The sequence below is a fragment of the Alligator sinensis genome, unplaced genomic scaffold, assembly GCF_000455745.1.
Source record: "Alligator sinensis unplaced genomic scaffold, ASM45574v1 scaffold81_3, whole genome shotgun sequence".
Lineage (NCBI taxonomy): Eukaryota > Metazoa > Chordata > Crocodylia > Alligatoridae > Alligator > Alligator sinensis.
Window position 1 is genome coordinate 2,105,055 of NW_005842088.1, and position 2,752 is coordinate 2,107,806.

At 49.6% G+C, this 2,752-nt stretch overlaps 1 protein-coding gene across 3 annotated transcripts in view; it reads left to right on the forward strand.

Annotated features, from left to right (window-relative positions):
• The window catches only part of RAF1 (Raf-1 proto-oncogene, serine/threonine kinase), a 91,189-nt gene that overhangs the window by 35,358 nt on the left and 53,079 nt on the right, over positions 1–2,752 (forward strand). For all 3 annotated transcript variants that reach the window (XM_025204538.1, XM_006023895.3, XM_006023896.3), the window contains exon 4: positions 1,352–1,454. In XM_025204538.1, the coding sequence (XP_025060323.1) occupies positions 1,352–1,454 (103 nt within the window). The remainder of the gene's footprint in view (positions 1–1,351; positions 1,455–2,752) is intronic.

Genomic DNA, 2,752 nt, shown 5'->3' on the forward strand with positions numbered 1-2,752 from the left:
GAGGGTGTGGGAAGGAGCCACTCCGTGGGTGGGGAGGGCGTTAGGGTTGCCAGGTGCCTCACCCCCTGGTTGCCATCTTGGGACCTTTGCCACCAGGAGTCCCTCCCCTTGCCCCTGGAAGTACGCCTTTGGAGACCTGGGTTTGCCATCTTAGAATGGGGGGAAAAATAAATTATACTAAAAGTCGAACACCCATAATAATGTATTTTTAATTTAATCAAAAATATATATTTTTGTCCTGACTTGTCTGTTTGTGCTGTATATGTAGAAATGATTACATAGTAGCTCAAAATGCAGTCTTACTCTTGTGTAGTGTGTGGGGTATCAGGGAGGTGTGAGTGGATATAGGGGGGTTTGTGTGTGTGTGTGTGTGTGTGTGTGTGTGTGTGTAATATTTGTGGGGTGTGATTGTGTGGGGGGGAGGGTGTGGCTGTGGGGTTTGCAGGAAGGGTTTGAGGGTATGTGGGGTGTGCATGGGAGACCCCTGCACGCAGCCCTCTTGAGCTGGTCAGCACCTGCCCCCACCCCGCAACAGTCCAGAGCTCAAGCACCCAGCGGTGCCTTCCCACTACCGTCAGCAGCGTGTAGCCCTAGTGAACCCCATACCTGCTCTGCACTGCCCATCCGTGGTGTGTCCTACCACCCTTGGGCATGCAGCGGTAGTGGCAGGGACCAGCGCATGCAGCCGCAACCCTGCACGCCCCATGCTGGCTCCAGGCTCACCCGTCCTGCCTGCCACTTCTGCACCATGTGGCTCCCAGCTGCGTGGCTGGACTGTAGGACTCAGCAAGAGCTGGCCTAGTAGTCCTGGGAACTGGGGCAATTGCCCATGGTTTTTCCGTGCCTCCCTGCTCCCCCGCTTCCTACCTGAATTTCCTGCTCTGGTGCAGAGAGGCATGAACAGCCCCATGGTCCCAGGTCAGAAGCTTCCGTTAGGCAGGGGCTTCCAGGTGGGCCTTGCAGGCATGCAGGATCTTGCCATGGCTTCCCCTGAGTCCTACTGTCCCTGACTCCTGTCATCTTTGACTGGTAGCCAGGGGCAGATAAATATTAATTTTCTAAATTTTTTTATGGGCCCCGTGGGCTGGATAGAATGGCTTGGCAGGCCGTATTTGGCCTGTGGGATGTATTTTGCCCTTCCCTGGTTTAGAAACAATAATGTAAACCACTTAAGTTGATCTGATATTGTGGCAAAATTGGTAGTTTGAACTCTGTAAAAATAACTGAAATATGACTTACTCTAAAAATGTAGTTGTATTTTGTTTTCCTATTACGGGGCATGTGCACTATTTATGTTTTTGAACATACCAGTTTTTTCTCAGTTCTCCTAAGTATGTGTTTTCCTTTTTAGTAAAAAAGCACGTTTGGATTGGAATACAGATGCTGCCAGTTTGATTGGAGAGGAACTGCAAGTAGATTTCCTTGATCATGTTCCACTCACAACACACAACTTCGTAAGTGTATTTTTCTTTCTTATTTTTTTTGTTTATGCTTTCAGTTGAAGCAGATGTTCCATCTTAGGTCATAAGTATAATCGGCTTTGTAAGCACAAGGAGAAGCTTTAGATCATGATGCTACAGTGCATCTGTCCCAATAAAATACAGTAATTAAGGCAGTAATTGTTAACAGGCTTTAGCCCCTAGAAGTCAGTGTAGCTTATCAAGAACATGTAGCAATGCCCTACTTAATTTAGTTGCAATAATAAAAAAAAAAGATAGGCACTGTCAGACCTTAGGATGGGGTTCAGCGTAGACAAATGCAGGGTGCTACACCTTGGGAGAAGGAATCCATAGCATACATACAGGCTGGGGAGTTCCCTTCTTGAAAGCACAGAGGCGGAAAGGGATCTTGGAGTCATTATTGACTCTAAGATGAATATGAGCCACCAATGCCGGACCGCAGCCAGCAAGGCCAGCCATACCTTGTCATGTATCCAAAGGTGCACCTAGGCCAGTCCAGAGAGGTGATACTCCCCCTCTATGCGACTTTGGTCAGGCTGCAGTAGGAGTACTGTGTCCAGTCATGGGTGCCGCACTTAAAAAGGGATCTGGCCAGCCTGGAGAGGGTTCAGAGGAGGGCCACCCGCTTGGTGAGAGGGCAGCAGGACAGGCCCTATGAGGAGAGACTGAAGACCTGAACCTGTATACTTAGTCTTCAGGAAGGCTTTCGATACGGTATCCCACCCCATACTAGTGAACAAGTTAAGAGGCTGTGACTTGGATGACTACACAGTCCGGTGGGTGGCGAATTGGCTGGAGGGCCGCACCCAGAGAGTCGTGGTGGATGGGTTGGTTTCGACCTGGAAGGGTGTGGGCAGTGGGGTTCCACAGGGTTCGGTCCTTGGACTGATACTCTTTAATGTCTTCATCAGTGACTTGGACGAGGGAGTGAAATGTACTCTGTCCAAGTTTGCAGATGACACAAAGCTATGGGGAGATGTGGACACGCCGGAGAGCAGGGAACAGCTGCAAGCAGATCTGGACAGGTTGGACAAGTGGGCAGAAAACAACAGAATGCAGTTCAACAAGGAGAAATGCAAAGTGCTGCACCTAGGGAGGAAAAATGTCCAGCACACCTACAGCCTAGGGAATGACCTGCTGGGTGGCACGGAAGTGGAAAGGGATCTTGGAGTCCTAGTGGACTCCAAGATGAACATGAGTCGGCAGTGTGACGAAGCCATCAAAAAAGCCAATGGCACTTTATCGTGCATCAGCAGATGCATGACGAATAGGTCCAAGGAGGTGACACTTCC